We start from the raw sequence: 26,224 nt of genomic DNA on the forward strand, positions 1-26,224 counted from the left end.
AGGAGGAGCTGAGGAGGAAACCACAATTCCCTTGTGGATTCCAGTCCCTGCCACAGAATTCAGAACTCACAGAACTGCCTGGACCTGCTGGATTTGGCAGGAGATGCCTCAAAACCCCATCCTGTGTCTGTGTCTGACCCAAACCCTGCTGGAATTTGGGACAGGAACATCCCTGGAGGATTCCTGAGGCTGAAATGGGGCAGGGGCAGAAATTATGATCAAATGGAGTTCACACTGCTGCTGGTTTGGGAATGTTGATTTAGCTTGGGGAGGGTCAAAAATAAAAGGAAATCCAAGTTGAGAGGAAGAGGTTGTGTCTTTTATTAGGTTATAATCTGATATTGAGGAAAACCATCATGAAATCAAAGAAATCAGATTTCATATCAAGAATTCAGCCAGAAAGACAAAATCACCCCTAGAGGAATCCAAACCTATGTTTGGGATTGTTGAGGAAACCCTAAGTGGACTAAAAATCCTAAAACCCTAAGTGGACTCTAAAGGACTAAACTTACTGAGAACTTCAAAAACTGGAGTTATGTGCATCATCCATCATTTTTAAGAGGCAAATCTTGCTCTTTGATATCTCCCTGGACACCAGTTTTGTCAGCTCAGTTAAAATCCCACAGATCTCAGTTTTTTGGAAAACCCACTTCTCCTGTAGTTCAGAAACACAAAATCAATGTGATCAAAAGTTTAAAGCCACTTGAAAACTTTTATTTTTGGGTTTTTTACTGCCATGTCACCATGGAACAGATTTTTAAAAACACAGAAAACTATTGTGGCTGCAGCGTTTGTAAGGGAATGCACTCAGCACAGAAAATGACATTTGGAAGGGAAGTTTAATCTCCAGAATAAATAATCTCCTCAGGCATGAGGAGCCAGTTTGGCAGAATGCTCCAGAGCTAATTCTGGCTGCAGACAGAGTCAGAATCTGCTCAGGCTGCACAGACAGAGGCCAGAAAATATCCTGTGGAAATTCCTCCAGCAGCAGCTTCCTGCTGTGCTCCAGCATTCCCCAAAAATCCCAGAGCCTCTTCTCTCAGGGAAAAAGGAAGGGATGAGTCAGGGAACAAAATCCTGGTGTGTCCCCAGGTGAGGGAATCCTTGTGGCCACAGCACGGGGGGTTCTGTGGCTGAGGGGAAAAAAAATAAATCAAAAAAACCTGGAAGCTTTTTCTGAGGATTCCTTCTCTGCCTCAAACTCTGATTTCTGTTTCTTTTGGGTGGTCACAGGAAGGGAAATGTCCCCACTGGCTGAGGAGGGGTTTTGATATGTGAGACAAAGGAAGAGAAGGAATGTGGGGCTGTTTTGTGGTTTATTCATTCTTTAAAAGCTGAATTTCCACTTAAAGCCTTGGTCTTTTATTTTTATTTTTTTTTTTTTTTGTGTGTGATTGAAAATAACCACATTAAGTCTGCTAAAAGAACTCCAGCACAGTTCTAATAATTAATTAATTAATTAATTAGCCTGGTGCTGGTTTCCTCGTGGTGAACATTAAATATTCCACAGAGATTTGTGGGGTAGACTGATGGACACAACAGAATTCAGAGTGGAATCAATTAAATCCCCCAAAAAGAAGGAGCTGATGTTGGAATAAAACCAAAGAGAGATTAGGAATCTCTTTGGAAATGGCAAGTTAATTAACCCAGCATTAATCCACACACCTGCAGCTCCTGCACACCTGAATACTCTCACATTCCTCCTGATTCCTGTCCCATAAAAAGCCTGACCCAGCTCTGCTGGGGAAAGAGGGAGGGGGTCTTTGGGTGCTGGGGTTTCCACTGTGTGAATCATCTGGGGCCTTTTGGATTTTATATGGTTTTTTTTTTTTTTTTTGTGCCTATTTAAGCTGTTTGTAAAGTTTATCTCAAGTTTTTACTATCTCTGCTGTGAAAAGGTGATATTTTTTGGTCTTTTTTTTTAATATAAAAATACATAAGATTTGCTTGTAATATATATTACAAATAAGAACTAATACACTTAAAACTCTTTTTTTTTTTTTTTAAATCTTCTCTCTCAACTTGCTTAGTGCAGGTGCCTTCTAGTAATGCATTAAACTGCTTTTAATACCCCAAACTGAATTTAATCAGCTGTTTGGCAATCAGGCTCACCCAGGCTCTGTCTCTCTTGGCTTGTGCAGATTTTGCAGCATCAAATTTTTGGCAGCTGCCAGTGCCTTAATGTTATTAAATGTCTCTGCCCCAGCAGCTCGAGCACCTCCTGTGCTGCAGTTCCAGATGAAAGATGAAATTGCTGCTGCTGTTTTCTTCATCACAAAGCTGGTGAAGAGGGAGGGCAAGCTGAGCAAGGCTGAAATAGAGAAGTTTGCAGAAAAGCTGACCACGATCCTGTTTGAAAAGTGCAAAAATCACTGGTACCCAGGCAACCCATGCCGAGGCCAAGCCTTCAGGTGAGAGGGAGAATGTGAAATAAATAATGTAAAGGGAACCACCAGGATGCTCCTTAAGCTTGAAGGAAGAATTATTAGTTGGTGAAAATCAATTTTTTTTTATAGCCTGTAAATGTGTGATGAGAGAACTGAGGTGAGAATCTTCAGTGTCTCCAGTAGCCTCTTCAAAGTACAGAATTCAAGTGGTCTTAAAGTGATTTTTGGGGTGGTTCTGTTTTAAACACTTAAAGCACAACTTGACTCAGCAGCTGTTGGTGAGAATTAAAAGCAAAGTGGTGTTTGAGCTGATAAATCAGCTTGTGAGGATGAATTTCTGGCTGGGGCTCTGAGTGAGAACCTGCACCAGCAGCTCAGAAGTGCTGAGACAACAAACAGAGATTTTGGGTGTGCCCTGCAGGGGCATGTTATAAATGGATATTTGGATATGTTTGTTTTGTCCAATTAAACAACAAGGTTAAATTTAGCAGCAATTTATTAATAACAGCAATTGTATATAAATGAATACAATCAAAATATGTTAGTTACATAGATTTAAGTAAATACAAAATTTAGCAGTGAGCAATTTAGTATAATTGAGGCTTGGGTTGAATAAAGCATAAGCAAAATCAACTGGGGGTATGGAGGCCTTTCCTCTCACACTGTACTAAATCAGTCAAGCTAAAATCTCACTTATATTCTATTTGCTAATACATGTTAATACAGAATGTTCTGGAAAGCTCCTCCTAGTTTCTATTCCTAAAATCTACTTTATTATATTGTATATACTTTTCCAGTGGTCAGGGTCTTGTTACTGATGAAGGCTCTGGGTCTCCCTCAGTGTTTGCTGCTTGACCTTGCTTAGGGCTATATAATTAAATATATGTTTCCACAACAGACCTTATCCAGTGCCCAGTGCCTGGAATCATCCCAATTCAAGGCTGAAAGTTTCATTTCTAGCTGCTGTTCTTACGCCTACACCCTTATTACCCACCAAACATCCGGAGGATGATCCCACCCATTTTCCCATTAATTATAAAGCAAGGATTTTGCTGATGCTGTTACAATTCAACCAGCAGTCATCACCCGTGTGCCAGGGGGTGCAATCTGTGCTCTGCTCCCCAGGTGTGTCAGGATCAACAAGCAGCAGCCCCGGGAGCCCCTGCTGGAGCAGGCCTGTGTGGACATTGGGGTGGACCCCAGCCTGCTGGGCTTGCCCAAGGAGGTGACAGTGTGGGTGGATCCCTTGGAGGTGTCCTGCAGGTGAGCTCGGATTCTAGACCTGGCAAACCCCAGCTGCTGCCTGTTCTGTCAGACTAAAGGTGCTGCCAGTGGTTTGGCAAAATACGGAAGTGAAACTCGGCTGTGATGGACTAAAAACTTGCTAATTTAAAATTAGGAGCTCAGTGTTTACTCAGCACTGGCAGCAGTGTGAGGTAATCCTCTAACACTGCAAAATCACAGGTGATCAAGGTCTATTTATTGACAAAAGCTTCAAACAAATGCATATTTATAGCATCAGCCCCTCCCATTCCTCACTTCCTGTGGTAATCAGGATTAAACAGGTGTGGTTGGCTTCTGGAATTAAGTGTGGGGTCATTTTTGTGGAGAAGAGGGAATAAGGTGAGTCTTCCTCACTCTGATCTCTTGACCTTTTCCATCAATGCCAATACAGATGGATTCTGGGGCATCTCCAGTTTTCCAGGAATAAGTTTCTGGTTGCATTATTTGTTTTTCATTGGCCCTGCTTAGTTTCATCTTCTCCCATTGCAAACATCAAGCAACTACCAATCAATTATTTAATTTTCAGACAACTATTTCAAGCCGTCTCTTTTAACTTTAATCCTAATTTTTCCAAAATCAGTGTTTTCTCAGCATCACCCCCTGAGGATTTGGGCACTTTTGGGGTGGGCTGGCTCCTCCCAGCTCAGCCCTCACCTGTTGCAGGTACGGGGAGAGGAACCAGCCCTTCACCGTGGCTCGCTTTGATGGGAGGGAGAACCCCGAGCTGCCCCAGCACATCAGCCTGGCTGTGGCCAAGGCAGCCCTGGATTATGACTCGGGAACCTCCTCGGATGAGGAGAGCTTCAGCAGGGAGCCCAAAGCCATTCCCACTGTCAGCAACCCCAACAGCATCTACCAGGTGAGCTCTGGGGGCAGCTGCTCCCCCAAAATCCCTCCAGAGAGGTGCTGGGGTATGAGAGGGAACAGCCTCGAGCTGCTCCAGGGTTAATTTCTGCCCTGGGAGGGTTTTCAGTGGTGTCACTGTCCTGTGAGAGTGTGTGCAGCCTGCTTTGAAAAGCCAAACTTTCCTGTGCTTTGAGAAACAGAGTTAAGAAACTGAACCTGTTTGTTACTGATTTGATTCCCATTATACCACTCCATTTTTTTAACCACTCTATCACCTATTTGGAGACTCAATAATTATTTCCAGTGGGTGGTTAACAGATGTGACACTTGGGGACAAACAGCTCTTGAAAGGCTTTTCCCAGTTTGACTGCTGCTGAGACTGGGCTGAATCTTTGGCAGGACTGCTCCCCCTTCTTTCCCAGCACTTTTTAACATGATTTCCCTTTTTTCCTTTGATTTTGGTGACTCCTGCAGGCTCCCCCCCTGCCCTGGTGGCAGTACCAGCACAGGAAGCCTCACCTGGCCGAGGGCTCCCACTTTGGCCAGCACAGGGGCTACAGGGGCTACGGGGCTGGGGTCACCCCCTGCGTGGACAGGTACCACTGGATCAACCCCAACAAGTAGAGCCAAGGCTCCTTCTGCATTTTACAGCCCTGATTTTGGCATGGGGTGAAGGCTGGCATTGCAAAACCTCATGAAAAGAGCATTTCTTGTCTAATCCCTGACTCTATTTATTAATATTTTGGAAGGGGGGGGGGGTTATCACAGATTTTTACTAGTTTTAATTGATGTTAATATAAGAATAAAGATGTAATGTGAGGTTTTTCTTGACAATTGAAAAAGGAAATGAATAAATGAATAAATCTGCTGTCGTTACCCAAGCCAGCTGCTGGTGGTGCCTTGAGGGGTATTTGTGGTGGAAGATAAAAAACACCCCCCAAAGCTGCTTTGAAGGACACTTTGCTTCCTTCTGGCAAAGGTGTGAGTAGCAAAGACCTAAAAATCACCAGCAGAAATGTCTGGGGTATTTAATGACTCACAAAAATATTTAAACTTTGCTGTGCCCCTGTGAGTTTTGTCCTGCTGGGGAAAAAAAAAAAAAAAAGTTTTGAGTGACTTTTCCCTCATTTGCTTTTTTATCTACACTGGAGGCTGGGCTGATGTTTCACTGATTGGGAAATAATAAATCCTTCATGTTTTGGGGTTTGGCTCTGGAATTTGGGAGGAGGACAGGATGATTCCCCAGGTTTAAGAGCAGGAATGGCCTTGGGCAGTGAATTCCTGGGTGGGAATTTCAGCATTTCACATCTCAGCACAGAGCTGAAATAAGAATACTTCAGAAGTAGCTTCAGTGGTGGAAAATAAAATTTCTTGCACTTTAAGTGTAATTGCAGAGCTATAATTAACCCAAGTCACTGTATCTGCAATTTTTGCTGTGTCATAAAATCAGAAAACTGCAACTCTCAGCTGCAGGGGCCTCAGAGCACCTTGTGGAGTGATGCATTAGCTTAAAGAATAATTTATTTAACAGCAGGAATTGAGTGATTCTATATTTTGCTCCTGTTCCTGGAAACTCTCAGTTCCACCTCTTGCAGCAATATTTCTTCTCAGCACTTGGCTGTGGCCAGAAATGCCAGTTCCTCCAGCCAAAATCTTGTCACTTAAATTTCTGCTCTGCTTTCCCTCCTGATTTAATGAGCCTTGGGGGGGGGAGATGGGAAAATCCACTGGAATGAGAGCAAAAATAAAAGATTTATTTTGGATTGAAGCCTGGTGCCCAGTGCAGAGGAGCAGGAACCAAACCACAAAGTTTTGAGCATCACAATTTTCTGCCCTGGGCTATTTCCTCTTCTAATGCATTTATCTGTTTTACCAAACTCTCCTTCTCCAAGCTGGTTATTTCAAGGTAATAAGAGAGCAGATCTTCGTTGTCTTTACTGCTCAAAAACTGCTGCTCATCCTCCAGAATCTGCAGCAGCTCCTCAGTTAATGCATCCACTTTCTCCTCCAGTTCTGAGGGGGAATTGGCAGTTTCCTCTTCAGGACTAAAAATCAGGGAAATGTTTAAATTCAGAGAGAAGAAATGCCAGAATTAAAATTTCATCATCATGGGAGCAAACCAGAAAGGCAAATTTCACTGTACAAAGTAATGAAATAATAATTTAAATAAAAAATAATACTCACTGTGCCTTCTGTCCAAGGCTGTCCCTTCCACTGCTGCTCAGGGGCTGAAGGAAATTCTCTTTTTTCTTCACCAGCCACTTGCTGTTGAGTGATTCTTCAGATTTCACACGGAGTAAGAGGTTCTTTGTGAACACAGAAGTGGAGAGAGCAGATAAATGTCAATTTTAAAAGCCTTTCTGTAATTTTTAATATATATTTTCACAGTATTGTTGTTTATGCTAACCTAATGCTTTATATGAAGTTAAATAATTTATTTTAACCTTCCTGCTTCCTGGGTTTAATAAACCATATAATTGTCACTCTAAAAACCTTAAAAAAACCCAACCAAACAAAAAAATCTAAAAAAAAAAAAAAAAAAATTAGGGAGGATGAACATTTTCAGTCAGGTCCGGTGATTTTATTTTTTTTTCTTGTTACCTTCTCAAAGGCTTCCATGTCTGGGAAGTTTTTCACTCTCACTTCCAAATGTTGGGAGATCAGATTTATTTCCTCTGTGGAGAATGGTTCCTCCTTGAGCAGCATCTGATTGATCCCCTGGGATTTATTTGCTGAGAGCTGCAGCCTGAGTGAGAACATCTCACTGAGACAGGCCTTGAGAGCCTAGAGAAATTGGAATAACACAAGAACAAAACCAACTTCATGAAAGGTTTGGAGAACCTGCATCACGTCAAGGGGTTGGGGAGGAAAATCCCAATTCCTGCTTTATTTTCCAATTAATTTCTCTGTGTTCTGAGCCAGACCTGTGATAATGTCTTCAGTTGCAATACAGGATCTGTATTCTGTCACAGTGCCCCTGATCTCCTGGCACACATTATCTGCTAATGGGACATCTTTAAACTGCTGGGCAATCATCTTTATCTTTCCCATGACCCACCCTTCATCCAGGAGGTATCACCTGTTAATTGGCCATTGTTTAAAACTGGATGTGGCAGCGATTCTTATCTCTGTGGGAGATATCTCCTGTTAATGGGCCATTGTTTAAAACTGGGTGTGGCAGTGATCTTTGTCTCCTGCACACATTATCTGCTAATGGGCCATCTTTAAGCCAGCTGAGGCAATCATCTTTATCTTTCCCACAGCCCATCCTCCCTCCAGCAGATATCTCCTGTTCATGGCCAGTGAGTCCCAGTGCATGACTTGATAAAATTCCATCATCCCACTGGGAGATGCTCCAGCCAGGGCAGGAGCCAAGCCTTTCCTACCCAGATAAAAACTGACATTTTGGACACCAAGGCACCTTCTTTCCACTGGATTCCAGAGGAAAGCCAGACCTTTCCACATCATCCCTGGAGCCTCAGAGGAAACTGCACCTTCTCCAGGAGCACTGCTCCAGCTGAACCACATCTGCCACTGCAGGAGGATGCAGCCACCATGGAATGGCACTGCTGCCACCACCCTGACTGACTGACGGGTGTCAGCTTGGATTCTGACTCTGGCAGGGTTTGGGATTGTTCTTTGTAATCCTGCATTTCTATTTTAATTTTCCTAGTAAAGAACTGTTATTCCTAATTCTTATATATTTACCTGAGAGCTCCTTAATTAACAAATTATAATAATAATGTGGAAGAAGGGGGTTTCCACTCTCCATTTCAAAGAGAATCTCCTGCCTTTATTGGCAGACACCTGCCTCTCAAACCAGGACAGATGATGAAAGTGTTTTTCTCTTGAATTTTCCCATTTATTGCCCAGCTGTCTTGTTTTTATTTTTTCTTTTCTGGCAGCATTAACCCTTCACTTTTAAAATAAGAACATTTAAACAGGGATAAGTGTGACTATACTGGGAAAATGCTGATGTACCTGGTGGAAAAGCCCCAGGAAAAGGGGGTTGGTGTCGTGGCTAAGGTCCCCAGCAGTGACATGTGCCAAACAATGCACCAGGACCAGCAGGAAACTCCCCCCAGAGCCCAGGCAATCCCTCAGGATGAAGAGTTTCTTCTTGGAATTCTGAAAGAAAAATTAATATCCCCAGCTGGGATAATGGCACAGCAAGATTTGGCTCAGCTGATCAAGAACTTCCAGTGGTTTATCTGAATTTCAGGATTCAGATCAGTTAAAAATCCAGGACTTCATTCAATAATCTGTGATGGGAATTTAAAACATTCCTGTACATTCTGCTCAAGGCAGGTTTATTTTTATATTTTGTGAACTTCAGAAAACTTTAAAAAGAAGATTGAATAGCCAGATTTTATAATTTAATTGCAGGAGTTTGTAATTTAAATATGGTACATAAAATGATGATGCACTAATTCCTAAAGCTGACCTAGAAGGAATTTGTTAGAAATGAAAAGTGTGAAAACCTGGATGTGATAAACTGGAAAATCAGAGTTTGTTTATTAAATGTGCTTTGGGTGTGACCTATTAAATAAGGATTTAAACCTTGGTGGAGATTATTAATATTTGATGATTTCCTATATAATTTTTTCCTATAAAGAATCAAGCCTCCTATGACTTGAAGAAAACATTGAATGTTTTTCTTTTTGCTTCCCAGTGCTGGAACTCGTTGTATAACAATATTGCACGGGTGTGGAATGGGCAAACCTGATAAAAGAAACAATTCCTGAAGGCATTGCCTGGGGCATCGCTCTGGGGGAGGCTGGAGGCAACAGCCACGGTGATTTCTGGGGCCTGAAAAGAGAAGAGAAAATCCTCCTGAGAACTTTGTGCACATCAGGGATTAATGGGATCTAAGATAAAAACCAGCTCTGATTTGAGGTGGGTGCTCAAAGCCAAAAAAATCCTCATGGAAATGGAGACTCGAGACTCTTTGAAAATCCTTTAGAAAAAAAGAGAATTTCCTCTTGCCAATTGCTTAATTAAGTTAATAGAAGTGTTCTCCAGGCCTGGAGCTCTGAGTGGAGTCACTACAATTTTTATTTTATCTTATCTTTTTATTTAATACTGTACAAAGCAGCCTGGAGAGTTTACCCAGAAGTTTGCTAAGAACTGTGTGAGAGAATGACAGAATCCTTGCTCTGAGTTAGAAAGGGAAAATATTTTATAAAACATTTTTTAATTTCACATATTTATATTATTTATATTTTATTATGCAGCAGGCAGGGATGAATTCCTCATTTCCTAAGAGGAGTGGTCAAGAAACAACAAATATAAAACTGACTGGGGGTCTTGTAGACTTGAAAATAATTCTGTGCTGCTGTGGAGAAAACAGGAGGGGAATTTAATTCCTGCTGGGCATCCTCTAATTGATTTTAATTGATGAACTGATTTGGTAAATTGCTTTTAATTGCTGAACACTTTGCAGCCCGTTGTCTGAAGAGGATTTGGGGTAAATTTTGTCGATTCTCAGTATTTTAAACACTCACTTGAATGTGAAAAGTGAGGAATTGCAGGATGGAAAGGCCAAACTGGAACACCACAAACTCCCTGGGAGAAAGTGCAGCAGGATCCACTGCTGTCAGCTCTCCTTCCTGGGCAGTGATTTCTGCAAGAACAAAAGAATTAATTAGATTAATTTATCTATTTGCATTTTTTCTTGTCCAAGAGGTAACATTGCAAGTGGATAAAACACTGCATTTCTCATCTTTATTTCAATATTTCTCAAAGCAAAATGAATCCCTGTGGATGCATTGTGAATTATTAAAAGGATAATGAAATAAATGTCCAAAATTTTACTTTTCCTAGAGAAACTTCTCAAAACCAAAATGTGGGGAAATGGCATTAGAGCTGATCAGCAACAAATTCAGATTATTTGGGTGCTGAGTTTTTCTCCTTCACTGGCAGAGAGAATAAATGAGGTGTTTGTGCAGCTCCCTTAAGGATGAAGCAGAATTCTTCCAAATCCACCCAATTCTGTCTGTTTTTGGGGAAGGAAAAAGGTAAAATTTACTTTTCTCCAGCCTTGGGCTCAGTCCCAGCCCAGCTGCCCCCGCGTGCCTTCGGAGCTCATCGTCCACCTCCTTCAGGAGGCTGAGCAGAAAAGAGGAGCTGGGACATTTCATTTCATCCCCTGTGTCAAGAAAAACAGAAAAAATATTTTCTCAAACAACACCAGGCTTTCCTGAGCAAACGTTTCTCACATGGGGAGTTTGTAGGGAAAAGAAAGAAAAGTCAAAATTCAATTTATTTCTTTTTTTTTTTACCCTGCAGGGGAGGTGCTGTGAGCTGAGGGTTCAGCAGGGTGATCCTGGCTGCCATCAGCTGCTCTGCCTGCTTCAGCACCTTGATACCTTGAAAACAAAAATAAAATAAAATAAATATATATATATATTACTTGGCAAAATTCCAGAGGGATTTGTGCCCAATTCTTTTTTCCTTCAGCTAATTTTGACTCTCCTGCACAGCATCCAAACCTCAGTTTAAAATTGAAGTGTCAGGATTAAAAGCTGTAATTTTTTAAATGAATATCTAATTTTTGGGAAAGGTTTAAGGATGTAGAAATGTGTTGGGATCTCTCCCCTGTTCATGCTTATCAGAGACTTTCAGGTATCAGTATCAAAACCCTATCAATATCAAAAATAATCCCAGCTCACTGAAAAAAATCACCAACATTACCTGGCAAAATCCCAGAAGAATTTTTGCCCACTCTTTTTTTCCTTTAGCTAATTTTGTCTCTCCTGCACAGCATCCAGAGATCAGTTTAAAAATGATTTAGGGTTAAAAGCTTTGATATTTTACTAAATGTCTAATTTTTGGGAGAGCTTTAAGGATGGAGGAACGTGATGCAGATGTGTTTAAGGATGTAGAAATGGGATCTCTCTGTTCATTCCCATCAAGGAGCCCCAGGAATCAACATTAAAACCCCATTAATATCAAAAATTGATCACTGAAACCCCTTGACTTACCCTTAGTCAGGAAGAGCAGGAGCTGATCCTTGGGCTGTGCCTCTGGAATTTGGGAATTCTGGCTGCTCTGGGCTGGGGACAACCTGTCCTGCTGCATTTTTATTTTTCTTTTAGCTCCCCCTGGTCTCTGTGCCTCCAGCTGGAAATCCTTTGCTAGGGAAGATTTGCTCTCTGTGCAATCCTTCATCCAGCTCTGCAAGGAAAGGGAAGGGATGAAACAGTGCCTGGAAAAATCTGTGGGGTTTTCCAGACTCCCTAAGGATGAGTTCTGTGGTAATTAAGACAGAGGTCACAATCAGTAAAAAAAAAACCTCAAAACCCTCCTAAATTCACTATTTTGGGCATAATCTCCTTTTGAAAGCTCTTCTCCTATTTCAAATTTTTTCAAGCCTTACATTTGGGTCTCTGCTTCTAACCATTTTCTTCATATATATAATATAAATATTATATTCATATATATATTCACATTTAAAATGTGAATTTCATCGTTCAGGACAGCTGCAGTCATGATCTTATTAACATTTTATGTCCTATCTATGTTCATTTAAAAAACATTTGGGATTTGCTCTTTTCTAACCTGAAAAGGATCAGAACTACTTGAAATATTCTGAGTTTTTTTCTTTTCCAGGATGTGCTTCAGCTGCTCCTTCAGCTTCCTCATTTTCTGCTCTCTGAATTTTTTCACTTCATTGGTTGTGATGTTTGCATCATCCAAGAACTGTAAATAAAAAAAATCCAAACCCAAAGATCCTGCTGTTATTTTGGGAGAACAAATTCCTTTGCACAGCAAGAAGAGCAAGTCTTTATTATTTTCTAAATAAGAGTGCAAAGTAAAAAATATTTTGAATTTTACCTTCTCCTGGTTGCAGCTTTTTAAGCTTCTGATTATTTCCTTATAGTGGTTTTCTCTCAGCTCTAATAATCTCACACCTTGTAGAAATTCCAGCACTAAAAATAAATATTCTGTGTTGTCCTCCAGGAGCTGCAAAATGTCCCTGCTGTCCTCATCCATGGATAAATCCTGGAATAAAGTGGGAAATATCACCTGGAATATCTAAATCTCCTTTGGTTAATTCAATTTCTACACAATGCATTGAGGTGCAAGAGCCAAAGTTTTAAAAATACAATTAATTTTTTTTAAGAAGCAGTGGAAATTTGGTAAAAGTATCTTAGAGTTCTTTATTTTTGTTGTTTATAAACACCCAAATAACAAACCCACAACAGCTGAAAATAAATTGAAGATTCTCAAGGGGGCCTTACATAAATTTATCTTAAAAGTGGATGTGAAGTGTAGAAAATACCAGGATGGTTTCAATCCTTTTTGACATTAAAAACAATATAATTTATTTTAATCTGGAGTTAGCATCATTTCTAGAAATATTTTTCCAAACAGACACAACTCCTGAGAGTCTGTAGAGTGTTGCAGTAACACAATGCTGGTTCTGAACCAAAGTTAGGCAATTTTAAACCAAAAAAAACCCCAAAAAATCCCCCCAAAAAACCCCAAAACAAAACAAAAAAATACAAATAAATAAATAAAAAAGAAAAATTAGGATTTTACTCCCTCCAGGAGGTGTCCCAGGCCTGTCTCCTCCTTTTGGGATTTCAGGGCAGAGTTCCTGAGCCTGTGGCACTCCTGGAGCAAAGTCACTGTTTGCCTCAGGTGCCTCTGGGACAGGAGGGAATAAGTCACAAAATCCCCAAATTTCTGTCCTTCATTCTCCTGGATCACTTTGGTCTCTTTGGCTTTGAGCTGGGGAGAAAAAAAATCAAAATTTACAGGCGTGAGGGAGGATGGAAATGTTCTAATTTTGATATCAGAGATCCAGAGGGGATGAAAATAAAAGAACCCATCGACTTCTAAAAATACTCTTAAATTTTTCCCTTGGCAGCACGAGTGAAATAACTGTGAATTCCATAAAATATCCCTGAAATAACAAATATAACAGGGACTATTAACAGGGAAATAACAAAACCAGGGGTTTTACTGATCTCCCCCCACTTTGTGTGGCTAAAAATGCCAATATTGATGTTTTTTGCTGTTTTTCCTCTTCCTTTTACCTTTTCCTCTGTTTGGGTTTGAAGCTCCAGCCTGAACTCTGCCTGAATTTTTCTCAGCTCAGCTTCAGCCTCTGCATTTAACCCTTTCAGCACCTGCCCCTCCCGATGGTGCTGCTGGAGGAAATGCACAGCTTTGGCTGCCTGCTGCTCCTCCCTGCTCTCAGCCACCTCTCCAGCCACTTCTTCACCCCAATTTTGGCAGCTGAAGCTGCTCAGGATCCTGCTCACACCTTCTGGGCAAGCCCCAGCCTGCAGCAGGTAAACAGTGAAAAAAGGAATTTATTAAAAAATAGAAATAATCTGGGTTTTTTTTTTTTTTTTTCTTGCAGAAGAGCAGAGATTCTGTACAGGTTTATTGTACATTTGAGGTTTTGTGAGATGCCTTGAGGTTCATGCAGGGAGGGGGAGGCACAAAAATCCCAAAATCTACCTGGAGGTGGCTGTAGAGATCCAGGACTCTGTACAGGCACCTGTGCCCCAGAGATTCCAGCTTCACAATCTTCATCCCTGAGACCTGCAGCATCCCAGCCAGCTCAGCCTCCCTGGGATGTTTCTGCCAAAAAGGTTTTTTCAAAAAATGGGATTTTCCACACCAGCAGGAGCAGAGAAGCTCAGCTCCCAAGGAGAGCTGGAAGTTTTGAATTTGTGGGATATTTCAGGTGTTCTGATAACCATGGAATGGCCAAAGCCACCCATTCCTGCAGAGCAGTGAGGTGAGAAAAACACCCAGAAAATACCCCAAACTCACCTGCTGCTGGCTGAGCTCACACAGAAACACCCAAAAAACGCCCCAAACTCACCTGCTGCTCCCTGAGCTCACACAGAAACACCCAAAAACGCCCCAAACTCACCTGCTGCTGGCTGAACTCACACACAAACACCCAAAAACGCCCCAAACTCACCTGCTGCTGGCTGAGCTCACACAAAAACACCCAAAAACGCCCCAAACTCACCTGCTGCTGGCTGAACTCACACACAAACACCCCAAAAACGCCCCAAACTCACCTGCTCCTGGCTGAGCTCACACACAAACACCCCAAAAACGCCCCAAACTCACCTGCTGCTCCCTGAGCTCCCAGTTTGAGCTTTTCCAGCCAAGCAGACAAAAGGACAATTCCTGGGGAAGCTCCTGCAGGAAATTTTGGGGCTGTTTGGGCACTGCCAGCCCCGGGCTGAGGTTGGAATGTTTGATTTCCTCCCGGTGTCTCTGCAGCAGAGCTTGTCCAGCCTGGCTGTGACGTTCTGAGAGCTCTTCCAGGAGTGAATCCAGAGTGGCAGCTCTGCTCTGCAGCCCCTGGAATGATGGACATCCCAAAATGCATCCTCAGGAGCAGCAGGGGGGGACAACTGAGCCATTCTGGGCCTGAGGTGCAAAATACTCAGTCAGAAATTAAAAATTCTTGCTCGTTTAAGTGCCATCAGTGGGGTTTTAATAATGCTTGGAGGTGCCATAAGTGGGATTTTAGAAATCTTTGTTATTTAAGTGCCATCAGTTGGATTTTAAAAATCCTTGTTAATTTAAGTGCCATCAATGGGATTTAGAAATCTTTGGAGGTGCCATTCAGTGGGATTTTAATAAATCCATGTTTATTTAAGTGCCATCAGTGGGGTTTTTGAAATTCTTGCCCATTTAAGCAGCATCAGTTGGATTTAAAAACATCCTTGTTAGCTTAAATGGCATCAGTGGGATTTTAAAAATCCTTGTTAATTTAAGTGCCATCAGTTGGATTTTAGAAATCTTTGTTTATTAAAGTGCCATCAGTTGGATTTAAAAAATTCTTGTTCGTTTAAGTGCCATCAGCGGGATTTTAGAAATCTTTGTTTATTTAAGTCCCATCAATGAGATTTAAAAAATTCCTTGCTCATTTCAGTCCCATCAATGGGATTAAATACCCAAAAATTACTGAAAATGAGGCCACTGCTCCTTGTGCCTTAACACTGAGAGAGGAAAATTGATTTAAGTTCTGTTTTGCTTTACCATAATCAGTTTTTTTTTCCTCCTCTCCTTCTCTAACAAGCTACTTCTTGCTTCAATTTATTTGAAGCCACGTGGGAAAGGATAATTGAGATGGGAAAGAAATTGATATGAAAGGAGAGAGGAAATTGATATGAAAGGAGAGAGGAATTTGATATGAAAGGAGAGAGGAATTTGATATGAAAGGAGAGAGGAAATTGAAAGGAATTGAGGCAGGAAAGGGAAAATTTTCCCCTCTGAGGTTCCCCAATTCCAAGCTCACCCAATTTCCTCCTGGGCACCCTCTGGGTGACTCGTAGAAGGAGCAGACAGTGCCCATCTCTTGTGCCAGCAGGGACATTTCCAGATGTGCCCTCTCCCAGCTGTGCTTCTCCCACAGGAACCTGCAGCCAGATGTGCACAAACAGCTTCTCTGCACCTTCAAAATCATTGCCAGAGCTCAGGGATCACCCCCAAAATCAATTCCACAGGAAAAAAAAAATGCAAATATCAATTTTTTTATGGCTAAAAATGAGGGTTCCTCACCTTGCCTGCATCTCCTGCTGCATGTGGGAGAATCTTTCTGCAGCTGAGGGGAGCAGGGCAGGGGGGTCTGATGGAGCCTGGAGTGGTTTCTTGATTTTTTTCACTTTTTGGCACCTCTGTGTGAGCAGCAAAAGTTTTTAAAGTGCTCCTCGAGGTGTGGCCTGGACAAGAAACAGGAGGGAAATATGTTTTCTGCAAGAAATTGATTTTTTTTTGGAAATTTAACTTAATTTTGGTGAGTGCTGGAAAGGAAAATTGAGTCTGACGGGTGATTTCAGGGCTGGGGCAAATTTCCACCCATTTAATTTGCTCATTAAACCCAAAGAGATCTTCAACAAAATGGGAATAAAATCATATTTCTCTCAGTTGGAGAATTTTTTTGATTTAAAGTTGAAATAATATAAGAATAAAATAAGAGAAGTGGCAGTGCCTTTCTCCTCTCCCTTACCTGGGGATTGAGGTGATAAATTGATTTTTCTGTTTTCCTGCAGCATGTGAAGCACAGCCTGGAGCAGTGGGATCAGTTTTTGTGGGATGAACACCCAAGGATGATTTGAGACCCCAGGGAGGTCACAAAATCCGAGCTGAGGGTTCCCAAAATTCTGTGCTGAGCCAGAGAAAAGCACCTGCAACAGCACAGAGCACACGGAGGCTGCTGGGCAGGAAAAATGGGATTTGGTGGGATCAAATCTCCTGACATCACTTGGAAAAGTGAAATTTTACATTCGCTCAAAAAACTCAAAAACTGCTACAGCAAATTCAAACCCTTTCCCAATGGTTATTGTACCAAAATCTCAGATTTTTCACATCCTCCAAGCTCAAAGAAATGTTGAAAATACGATTTCAACTTTGAATTATATTTCATATTTTTCCCATGTAAGTTTACTTTTTTTCGTTATTTTGCTCTGATCTCTTGCAGGTTTTGGATGTCACTTTTTTGGGTGTCACCTCTTATTTAAACAAATTAATTGTTTTGCAGCCTATTAATTATTTAATGTCTGCTGTAGTAAATGACATTTTATGTGTGCCTAAAATCTCTGGAAGAGAATTCAAGTGATTATTCCATGTACGAATTCTGATTGTTAATCCATTTATAAATTTATTATTCCAGGTATAAATTCCAATTGTTATTCCACATATAAATTCTATTTGCTATTCCAAATATAAATTCTATTTGCTATTCCACATATAAATCCAATTGTTATTCCACATATAAATTCAAATTGTTAATCCATTTATAAATGCATTATTACATGTATAAATTCAAATTGTTATTCCACATATCAATTCAGCTTTTCATTCCATTATACATTTCTTATTCCAATTCCATTTAATTATTCCAATTAAATTCAATTTGTTATTCCATGTACAAATTAGATTTATCCCATTTATAGTTGAGCTTTACCTGCTGTTTTGCCACATCTTCCTCCTCCTTTGCTGGGATGTTCAGAGTTTTTATCCAAAGGTTTTTCAGTGAGGATATTTCATTCATTATCCTCTGATACAGAACATTTACCTGAGGTAGAAAATAAATAAAAATTAAAAAAAACGACAAAACAATTAAAAATGAATGAATAAATAAATAAAATCAAAAGTTGATATTAGGAGTGAAGGGATAATTTGGAGCTGGTGGAATTTCCCTTTATGAACTAAACCCCAAACTGGGATCAGCTCTCAGAAAATCCATTTTTTTATTCATTTTACAGATGAAAAGCTGAACTCATTTTCCAAAAATTCTCAATTCAGTACCAAGAAAACAAAAATCCAAGAAAACAAAAACATTTTGCCTTTAAGGCCACTCTTATTCCTGCTTTTAGAAAATATTTAATAAATGAAGACAGATTTATTTATCATGTCCTAAACAGCTGAAAACTGAAATAAAGCACCTAAGGTTGATGAAATTATGGGAACAGTCAAAATTATATATATAAATACATAAATAAAAAGATATATAAATATATTTGGGTTATTTATAAATATATTTGGGTGATGCATAAATATCATGGGGGTTATATACAAATATATTTGGGTTATATATAAATATAGTGGGGGTTATATAGAAATATATTTGGGTAATGTAGAAATATATTTGGGTTATATAGGAATATATTGGGGGTTATATACAAATATATTTGGGTTATATAGAAATATATTTGGGTTATTTATAAATATATTTGGATTATATATAAATATATTTGAATTATATAGAGATATATTTGGGTTATATAGAAATATATTGGGGGTTATAAATAAAATTGGTTTTGGGGCCATTTTTTTGAATGAAAATAATGAAAATAATAATTTTTTTTTTTTTTTTTTACCTCTTCTTTGAAGTGTCCCAGGGTGTTGGTGACAGACTGGGACTGGCTGAGCAGCAGCTCAAAGAAAATTTTGGTGTTAAAAGATTCCAGGTCGATTTGTCCTTCAGGATCCCAGGACTGCCCTCTGCTCAGGGAACAGCCTGGGGGAAGCAGAAATTATAAAATTCATTTAATTTATTAATTGGGGGAGTTTATTTCATTTCTGTTTTGTTGGTTTTAGGTCGGTTCTGAACACAGAATTTGGGTTCGGTGTGTTCTGATGGTTTTTAGGGGGTTTTAGGGTTTTTTTAAGGTGTTTTTAGGGTTTTTTATGGTTTTTAAGGGTTTTTTTTAGGTTTTTTTTAGGGTTTTTTAGGGGTTTTTTTTTAGGGTTTTTTAAAGGTTTTTTTAGGGTTTTTAAGGGTTTTTTTAAAGGTGTTTTTAGGGTTTTTTAAAGGTTTTTTTAAGGTTTTTATGGGTTTTTTAGGGGTTTTTTAAAAATTTTTTAGGGTTTTTTAGGATTCTTTTTAGGGATTTTTAGAGTGTTTTTAGGGGTTTTTAGGGTTTTTTAGGGGATTTTTAGGGTTTTTTAGGGTTTTTTAGGGGTTTTAGGGTTTTTTTGGGGGGTTTTTTTAGGGGGGTTTTTATGGTTTTTGATGGGTTTTTTTTAGGCTTTTTAAAGGGTTTTTTTAGGGGTTTTTTGAGGGTTTTTTAAGGGTTTTTTAGAGTTTTTAGGGTTTTTTAGGTTTTTTTTAGCGTTTTTAAGGGCTTTTTTAGGGTTTTTAAAGGGTTTTTTTAGGCGTTTTTTAGGGGTTTTTTGAGGTTTTTTTAAGAGATTTTTAGGGGTTTTTTAAGTTTTTTTTAAGGTTTTTAGGGTTTTTTTAGCGCTTTTTTAAGGGTTATTTTAAGGTGGATTTTTTAGGGTTTTTAGGGTTTTTTAGGGTTTTGTAGGTTTTTTAAGGGTTTTTCAGGGGTTTTTAGGTTTTTTTAAGTATTTTTTTAGGGTTTTGTAGGTTTTTTTAGGCTTTTTAAAGGGTTTTTTTAGGTTTTTTTAAGGTTTTTTAGGGTTTTTTTAGGGGTTTTTTATGGTTTTTGATGGGTTTTTTTAGGCTTTTTAAAGGGGTTTTTTAGGGGTTTTTTAGGGTTTTTTTGAGGTTTTTAGGGTTTTTTTAGGGCTTTTTTTAGGGTTATTTTAAGGTGGATTTTTTAGGGTTTTTAGGGTTTTTTAGGGTTTTTTTAGGGGTTTTTTATGGTTTTTGATGGGTTTTTTTAGGCTTTTTAAAGGGGTTTTTTAGGGGTTTTTTAGGGTTTTTTTGAGGTTTTTAGGGTTTTTTTAGGGCTTTTTTTAGGGTTATTTTAAGGTGGATTTTTTAGGGTTTTTAGGGTTTTTTAGGGTTTTGTAGGTTTTTTAAGGGTTTTTCAGGGGTTTTTAAGGTTTTTTTAGTATTTTTTTTAGGGTTTTGTAGGTTTTTTTAGGGTTTTTAAAGGGTTTTTTTTAGGGTTTTTTTAAGGTTTTTTAGGGTTTTTTTAGGGGTTTTTTATGGTTTTTGATGGGTTTTTTTAGGCTTTTTAAAGGGGTTTTTTAGGGGTTTTTTGAGGTTTTTTAAGGGGTTTTTTTAGGTTTTTTTTAATTTTTTTTTTAGTTCTTTTAGTTTTTTCACGTTTTTTATTGCCTGACCTGTCCCAGCCCCGTGCTGCAGACACGGATGATGTTTTTCCACACCGAAAACCTCCGGGATTTTGGAGCAAAATCCCTCCAGGCTGTGCCCGAGCTGCCGCCGGCGGAATTGGGGGCAGGGGCTGCACCCCTGAGCCCAGCCCAGGCCCTGGCACAGCAGCTGCAAAAAACCACAAAAAACACCAAATCATCCCTTTTTAAAATTTTTACATCTGCCATTCGTGTGATTTGTCCCATCAGCACCCTGGTTTTTAATTATTATTAATCATTAATTTGTTCTAAACCAGCGGAATTAGTGATCCCAGCTGGGAGTCAGGGGAAGGATGTGGAATTATCTTGCATCTGCTGGGTGAATAAATCACATTTTCTGTCATTATTTCAGGAGTCTGGTTGCAGGAAAAAAAAAGAATCGTGCTAAATTTAGAAATGCTATTAAAAAAAATTAATAAATTTTTTGGTTGTTTTACAGTCTGAGTGAGCAGCAGGTTTAAACCTGATCTCAGGTGTTTAATTTTTTCTGAATTAGGGGACAAAAGCTGGAATAAAAATGGAAGAAATTTATTTATCACAAGGTGTTTTTGGTAAAAATAATATTTATTTATGTCTTTATTTGGAGGTAGTTTTGGGCAGGCATGAAAAAAAATAAATGATGTTGTCTCATTGATGAATCAGAAAATAAAAATGAAATTCATCTATACCTTGGATGCCTTTGAGAGATTTATAAATGAGGTTTTGAGGGGATATTTATTATATAAATTTATTGGGGTTATATGTAAATATATTGGGGTTATATATAAATATATTGGGGTTATATATAAATATATTGGGTTTATATAAAAATATATTAAGGTGTTATATATAAATATAGTGGGGTTATATATAAATATATTGAGGTGTTATATAAATACATTAAGGTGTTATATATAAATATATTGGGGTTACATATAAATATATTTGGGTTATATAGAAATACAGTGGGATTACATATAAATATGTCTGGGTTATATATAAATATATTGAGGTGCTATATATGAATATATTGGAGTTATATATAAATATATTTAAGTTCTATATAAAAGCATTAAGGTTATATATAAATACATTAAGGTTATATATAAATGTATTTGAGTTCTATATAAAAATATTAGTTATATATAAATACATTGGGTTTCTATATAAATATACTTGGGTTATATAAAAATACGATGGGGTTATATAGAAATATATTGGTGTTATATAGAAATACAATGGAGTTATATAGAAATATATTTGGCTTTTGGTGGGATCAGTTCATGGGGATGAATTTGACCCCATACATAAAACATAAAATAGGGCTGAGTTCTAATTTATTCAGATTTTCAGCTGCAAGCTGGTGCTTAAGGAAATAGAAGAATTGTGTGTTCAGTGTAGAAAATTTTAAAACATTCTCTAAAAAATCAAGAAGGGCCAAATTGTGACTTCACTGTGTAAAATCCTCCAAAAATCATAACAATTCTGATAAATAAAATTCTCTTAAAAATCGATGGGCCAAATTGTGACTTCACTGTGCAAAATCCCCCAAAATTCATAACAATTCTGATAAACAAAATTCTCCAAAAAATCAAGAAGGGGCAAATTGTGACTTCACTGTGCAAATTCCTCCAAAATCCATAACAATTCTGATAAATAAAATTCTCTAAAAAATCGACGGGCCAAATTGTGACTTCATTCTCTAAAAAATTAAGAAGGGCCAAATTACGACTTCACTGTGCAAAATCCTCCAGAATTGATAACAATTCTGATGAATAACATTCTCCAAAAAAATCAAGAAGGGCCAAATTTCGACTTCACTGTGCAAAATCCCCCAAAATTCATAACAATTCTGATAAATAAAATTCTCTAAAAAATCAAAAAGGGCCAAATTATGAGTTCACTGTGCAAAATCCTCCAGAATTGATAACAATTCTCATGAATAACATTCTCCAAAAAATCGATGGGCCAAATTGTGACTTCACTATGAAAATTCCTCCAAAATTCATAACAATTCTGATGAATAAAATTCTCTAAAAAATCGATGGGCCAAATTGTGACTTCATTCTCTACAAAATTAAGAAGGGCCAAATTACGACTTCACTGTGCAAAATCCCCCAAAATTCATAACAATTCTGATAAACAAAATTCTCCAAAAAATCAAGAAGGGCCAAATTATGAGTTCACTGTGCAAAATCCTCCAGAATTGATAACAATTCTGATGAATAACATTCTCCAAAAAATCAAGATGGGCCAAATTACGACTTCACTGTGCAAAATCCCCCAAAATTCATAACAATTCTGATAAACAAAATTCTCCAAAAAATCAAGAAGGGCCAAATTGTGACTTCACTGTGCAAAATCCTCCAGAATTGATAACAATTCTGATGAATAACATTCTTTAAAAAAATCAAGAAGGGGCAAATTGTGACTTCACTGTGCAAAATCCCCCAAAATTCATAACAATTCTGATGAATAAAATTCTCTAAAAAATCAAGGGTCAAATTGTGACTTCACTGTGCAAAATCCTCCAGAATTGATAACAATTCTGATGAATAACATTCTTTAAAAAAATCAAGAAGGGGCAAATTGTGACTTCACTGTGCAAAATCCTCCAAAAATCATAACAATTCTGATAAATAAAATTCTCCAAAAAATCAAGAAGGGCCAAATTATGAGTTCACTGTGCAAAATCCTCCAGAATTGATAACAATTCTGATGAATAAAAGTCTCTAAAAAATCGATGGGCCAAATTGTGACTTCACTATGAAAATTCCTCCAAAATTCATAACAATTCTGATGAATAAAATTCTCTAAAAAATCAAGCTGGTCCAAATTACGACTTCACTGTGCAAAATCCTCCAGAATTGATAACAATTCTGATGAATAACATTCTCTAAAAAATCAAGATGGGCCAAATTACGAGTTCACTGTGCAAAACCCTGCAGAATTGATAACAATTCTGATGAATAACATTCTCCAAAAAATCAAGAAGGGGCAAATTGTGACTTCACTGTGCAAATTCCTCCAAAAATCATAACAATTCTGATAAATAAAATTCTCTAAAAAATTAAGAAGGGCCAAATTGTGACTTCACTGTGCAAAACCCTGCAGAAGTGTTAGCAGTTTTGAGGTTTGACTGACGGGGCAGAGCAGCAGCAGCAGCAGCAGCAGCAGCAGCAGCAGCAGCAGCAGCAGCAGCAGCAGCAGCAGCAGCAGCAGCAGCAGCAGCAGCAGCAGCAGCAGCAGGGTGGGCTCTGCCCCCTCCTGGCGCAGCATCATTTCCCTCCTGCTGCCCAAGCCCAGCTGCACCGCCAGCCTGGGGATGCTGGGCAGGAAAGGACCCTCCTGGTGGCACTGGCAGCCTGCTGGCATCGTCCTGAGGTACTGAGGATGAAAAAGGAATGATGGAGTTATCTCAATTTTATTTTTTTTTTTTTTTTTTTTGGTATTTAGAAAGTTAAATTTTTAAGAATTGCCCCATTTCCCCCATCACATTTAATTCTGTACTGCACGATGAAATCACACTGGTAGAATGATCTAAATTAAATTTTTTTTTGTATTTATAAAGTTAAATTTTCAGGAATTTCCTCGTTTCCCCCCTCATATTTAATTCTGTACTGCACGACAAAATCACACTGCTAGAATCCGCTAAATTAAATTCTTTTCGTATTTACAAACTCAAATTTTCAGGAATTTCCCCATTTCCCCCCTCATATTAAATTCTGCACTGCACAACAAAAATCAAACAGTAACAAAGATCTAAATTAATATTTATAGACTCAAATTTTCAGGAATTGCCCCATTTCCCCCATCACATTTAATTCTGTACTACACGATGAAATCCCACTGGTATAATGATCTAAATTAATTTTTTTTGTGTATTTACAAACTCAAATTTTCAGGAATTGCCCCATTTCCCTCATCACATTTAATTCTGTACTGCACGATGAAATCACACTGGTAGAATGATCTAAATTAATTTTTTTCTGTATTTACAAACTCAAATTTTCAGGAATTTCCCCATTTCCCTCATCACATTTAATTCTGAACTGCACGATGAAATCACACAGTTAGAATGATCTAAATTAAATTTTCTTTTGTATTTACAAATTTACATTTTCAGGAATTGCCCCATTTCCCATTTAATTCTGCACTGTAAAAAAACACTCGTTGTTTTGCAGCAGCTTCCAAACTTTCATGCTTTTCCAAGAGGGAAATGAAAATGAAAATAAAAATAAAAATAAAAATAAAAATAAAAATACAAACCATTCTTTTGTGTTTATTGCTGCTCAGCTGCAGCACGTAAGTGCCAGGGGTGTGGAACTGGAAAAGGAACAGGAAAAATTTCTGGGAATTTCTGGGAATCTCCCTGATTTCCTCCCTGAGGCTCTGGAAATCTCCCCAGTCAAATTCATCATTTGTGTTGTACAGGTTGTTTCTAGAAGGGAAAACATTAAAAATTTATTGTGGGAATTAATTTTTTTTTTAATTAATTAATTTAATTTTTATTTGCAAAAACAGTTCCTGCCACTTCTAGGTGAGAAACAGCATCATCAAGTCATCAGGACCAGAAAGCACAGATGGAATTTTTTTCCTATTTTAATAAATAAATGTGAATTTCTGAATGACTTAAACTGTGCACAGCCCTCTCTGTGAAAAATACATTGAATTGTTTTTAATAATGAGAATTTTTACCGCTCCCATCACGTTTCCTTTCAATTCTATGGTGGAAAAAAAAGGGGAAGAATTTCTCTTTGCTGATGTAAAAATGTTGGACTCACACGTCATAAACTGGGAAATGCTCCCTGGAGATGATGAACACGAGGGTCACGTTGCCACTGATGCAGGTGATGGGGTTGAGGATGCCCAAAAATTTGGGAGATGTGGAATTTGGGGGGTTCAGGACATCCCTGCACTCCTGGGGGTCAGGGTGATCTGTGAGAGCAAACAGCAGCTTCAGGAGACAGAAATTCTTTTTTATATTCATAAATATATCCAGAAATATGTACAAAATTAATAAAAAATAAAGACATAAATATAAATACATAGATAAAGAAATATAGAAATGAATAGATTAAATTGAAAGCAATATCTAGATCAATAAATAAAGATGTAGATTTAATATTCAGAATGAAATTTAAAAAGAGATCCAGGGAATTCCAGAATAATCCCAGCTCTGCCCAAAGAGAGGAATGAGAACAGAAAAAGTCCCAGCAGGACCTGAGGAGCAGCAGGGAAAAACTAAATTCTGATTTTTTTTGGTGTTTTCTGAGAGAATTGTGTGGTGTACCCTGCAGGGCTGTGTGCCCATGACAAAGCAAAATTTTTATTTTATTTTATTTTATTTTATTTTATTTTATTTATTTTATTTTATTTTATTTTACTTTATTTTATTTTATTTATTATTTTTTTTCTTTTTATTTTATTCATTATTCTATTTATGTTATTTTATTTTATTTATTATTTATTATTTAATTTAATGTAATATTTATTTTTTAAAATTTTAGTTTATTACTGTATTATTTATTTATTTTAGAAAAAACCCCAGTTTTTAGAATATCTCAATTCAATGCAAATTTCATTTTGAGGACAACTCACCTGCAGCTGCTGCTGAAGGAAAACTCATTTTATGAAGTGATGGATCCTCATCCATCATGACGAGGTCGTGAAATAATTGAGGGTCAGGATTATAAACCCCTAAAAATCCTTTCTCTGAAATGGTTAAAAAAAAAAATTGGTTATTTCTGGTTCTCAGTCTGAATTTTGCTTTTCCCAATTAAATTTGTGCATTTCCAAATTAAATTTGTGCATTTCTGAATTAAATTTGTGTATTTCCAAAGGATCCTTTCCTGATGTTGGTATGAAATTTTCTGGCTGTGCAAATTTTGCTTTTTTGGCCTGGCTCTGGAATTCTGAAGGAAAAAATTTTTAATTCCTTCAAATTTTACTCAGTAAAATCACATTAAAATCTCAATTCCAAGAAAAAAAAAAAAAATCTGTGCAGGTGAAGAAGCTGAGAAGGGATTTCAGCTCTATTTATTGGAATTAAACCCCTGAATATCTGTCCTTTCCTGCTCTACTGGAAATACCAAAAATTCCTTTGGAAATGCACAAATTTATTTCGGAAATAGACAAATTTCCTTTGATATTAACAAAATTCCTTTGATATTAGC

At 38.0% G+C, this 26,224-nt stretch overlaps 2 protein-coding genes across 3 annotated transcripts; one reads left to right on the forward strand and one right to left on the reverse strand.

Annotated features, from left to right (window-relative positions):
• The first annotated feature begins 1,807 nt into the window (after positions 1 to 1,807).
• On the forward strand, positions 1,808 to 5,262 carry BTG4 (BTG anti-proliferation factor 4). Of its 2 annotated transcripts, none has more exons than XM_079326935.1 (5): positions 1,808 to 1,898; positions 2,210 to 2,411; positions 3,513 to 3,650; positions 4,335 to 4,530; positions 4,992 to 5,262. In XM_079326935.1, the coding sequence occupies exons 2-5, from the start codon at positions 2,239 to 2,241 to the stop codon at positions 5,139 to 5,141; spliced, it is 657 nt and encodes a 218-aa protein (XP_079183061.1). In that variant the 5' UTR covers positions 1,808 to 1,898; positions 2,210 to 2,238; the 3' UTR covers positions 5,142 to 5,262. The 2 variants fall into 2 exon arrangements, with proteins under 2 accessions (XP_079183061.1, XP_079183062.1); XM_079326936.1 differs by having other exon boundaries at positions 1,829 to 1,898; positions 2,207 to 2,411.
• Positions 5,263 to 6,140: 878 nt separating this feature from the next.
• On the reverse strand, positions 6,141 to 25,733 carry LOC306812301 (uncharacterized protein). The gene is made up of 17 exons (XM_079326798.1): positions 25,650 to 25,733; positions 24,833 to 24,986; positions 24,318 to 24,489; positions 13,992 to 14,114; positions 13,562 to 13,810; positions 13,062 to 13,253; positions 12,354 to 12,521; positions 12,078 to 12,218; positions 11,501 to 11,693; positions 10,799 to 10,885; positions 10,546 to 10,665; positions 10,022 to 10,140; positions 9,240 to 9,326; positions 8,499 to 8,645; positions 7,119 to 7,301; positions 6,702 to 6,823; positions 6,141 to 6,562 (listed from the first exon to the last, which is right to left on the reverse strand). The coding sequence occupies exons 1-17, from the start codon at positions 25,705 to 25,707 to the stop codon at positions 6,337 to 6,339; spliced, it is 2,541 nt and encodes an 846-aa protein (XP_079182924.1). The 5' UTR covers positions 25,708 to 25,733; the 3' UTR covers positions 6,141 to 6,336.
• Between the last annotated feature and the right edge of the window lie 491 nt (positions 25,734 to 26,224).

Source organism: Erithacus rubecula (assembly GCF_903797595.1).
Source record: "Erithacus rubecula genome assembly, chromosome: 25".
NCBI classification, from domain to species: Eukaryota; Metazoa; Chordata; class Aves; order Passeriformes; family Muscicapidae; genus Erithacus; species Erithacus rubecula.